This window comes from Spinacia oleracea, chromosome 3 (assembly GCF_020520425.1).
Source record: "Spinacia oleracea cultivar Varoflay chromosome 3, BTI_SOV_V1, whole genome shotgun sequence".
Taxonomy (NCBI): Eukaryota; Viridiplantae; Streptophyta; class Magnoliopsida; order Caryophyllales; family Amaranthaceae; genus Spinacia; species Spinacia oleracea.
In genome coordinates, this window is record NC_079489.1 from 143,590,012 (window position 1) to 143,591,411 (window position 1,400).

General features: G+C 41.7%; 1 protein-coding gene across 1 annotated transcript; it reads left to right on the forward strand.

Moving 5' to 3' along the window:
- The first annotated feature begins 482 nt into the window (after positions 1 to 482).
- On the forward strand, positions 483 to 985 carry LOC130470138 (uncharacterized). The gene is made up of 2 exons (XM_056839744.1): positions 483 to 625; positions 682 to 985. The coding sequence occupies exons 1-2, from the start codon at positions 483 to 485 to the stop codon at positions 983 to 985; spliced, it is 447 nt and encodes a 148-aa protein (XP_056695722.1).
- The last annotated feature ends 415 nt before the right edge of the window (positions 986 to 1,400 follow it).

The window sequence follows — 1,400 nt, forward strand, 5'->3', positions numbered from 1 at the left end:
TGTGGTCTTTTCAGTATTGATAATTATTCCGTATATTCACTCGATCAATTAACATCATGCTATTTATAAAGACAGTACCAGAAAATTTTCATTGAGGGGATCATTATCAAAATCTAGCATAAAGCACTCCACTTTTTTATTTTTAAAATGTGAAAGATCAAAGGGGAAAGGAAGAATTAAAAAAAATAAAAAACGTCATCGGGATTTGAACCTCAGTCACGCGAAAAGTAATCTTTACGTTCCATCATCCATGGTGGGTATGAAGCAGGGCGAGTGTGGACGTGTTATGATAGTACCTTATAGTACATACGGAGTATACGGAATATACGGAGTATTATTAATGTTAATATTGTAAAGCGATAAATATGTTAAGTTCCTTATTTTGCCTTACTAGGTTAATTATTATGTACTATATATGTGTTTGAGATTAATGAGAATACCAAGACTTTGAGCCGTATTTGTCATGGTATCAGAGCCGAAAAATGAAGCATTGGGTTGCGGTAAACTCGATGTTGGTGTCATGGATTACTAATATGATTGATGAGACTCTTAGGTCTACGGTTGAGGATTTTGATATTGCTGGTAAAATTGTGGGAGCATTTGAGGAAGAGATCGATACTGTGTGGTAAGCGGAACAAGAGTCTGTCATATTAAATTGGCATTGAATGAGTGCAAACAAAGCCAAACCGAGTCTGTGACGGACTACTTTGGTCGACTTTCGACCGTCTGTAAGGCGTATGTTCAATACGCTAGAGTACCGCAGTGCACATGTGCAGGCTGCTCCTGCAATATTGCTTGGCAGGTGGGAGAAATCCGTGAGGAGGAGCATTTGCATTATTTTTTAATTGGTCTGGAGAATCACTACGAAGCAATACGGGCTCAATTGTTGGCACAATCTCCCTTACCTTCCGTGGATGAGGCGTATAAACGGTTGTCAATACCGAAAATATGCGAGCAAAGGGTAAGACTACGGAGACAGTTATGACCTTCAAAGTGGAATCCAAGTCAGGTATGAAATCTGGTGATGCGAGTGACAAATTTTGCAATCATTGTAATCATGAGGGACACAACGAGGACACATGCTATCAATTAATTGGTTTCCCATATTGGTGGGATGAGAAGAAGAGGGGTGGCAAAGGCCCTGGTAGGGGCGGCAGAGGCAGTGGTGCTCGAGGGGGTCGAGGAGGTCGTGGAGTGCAGTATGCAGGGACTGCTGTTCCTGCTCGTGCACATGATGTAAGCACGACCAGGAGCAATTGACAGACACAAGCTACGAAGGCACATGTGCAAGGCATTGCGGGTGTGTCCGAAACTCAAGTGCACCAAATCCTTGAAATGCTGAATAAACCACAACCTAAATTACAAGGTAACGTGGATGTACGATGGATTATTGATACGGG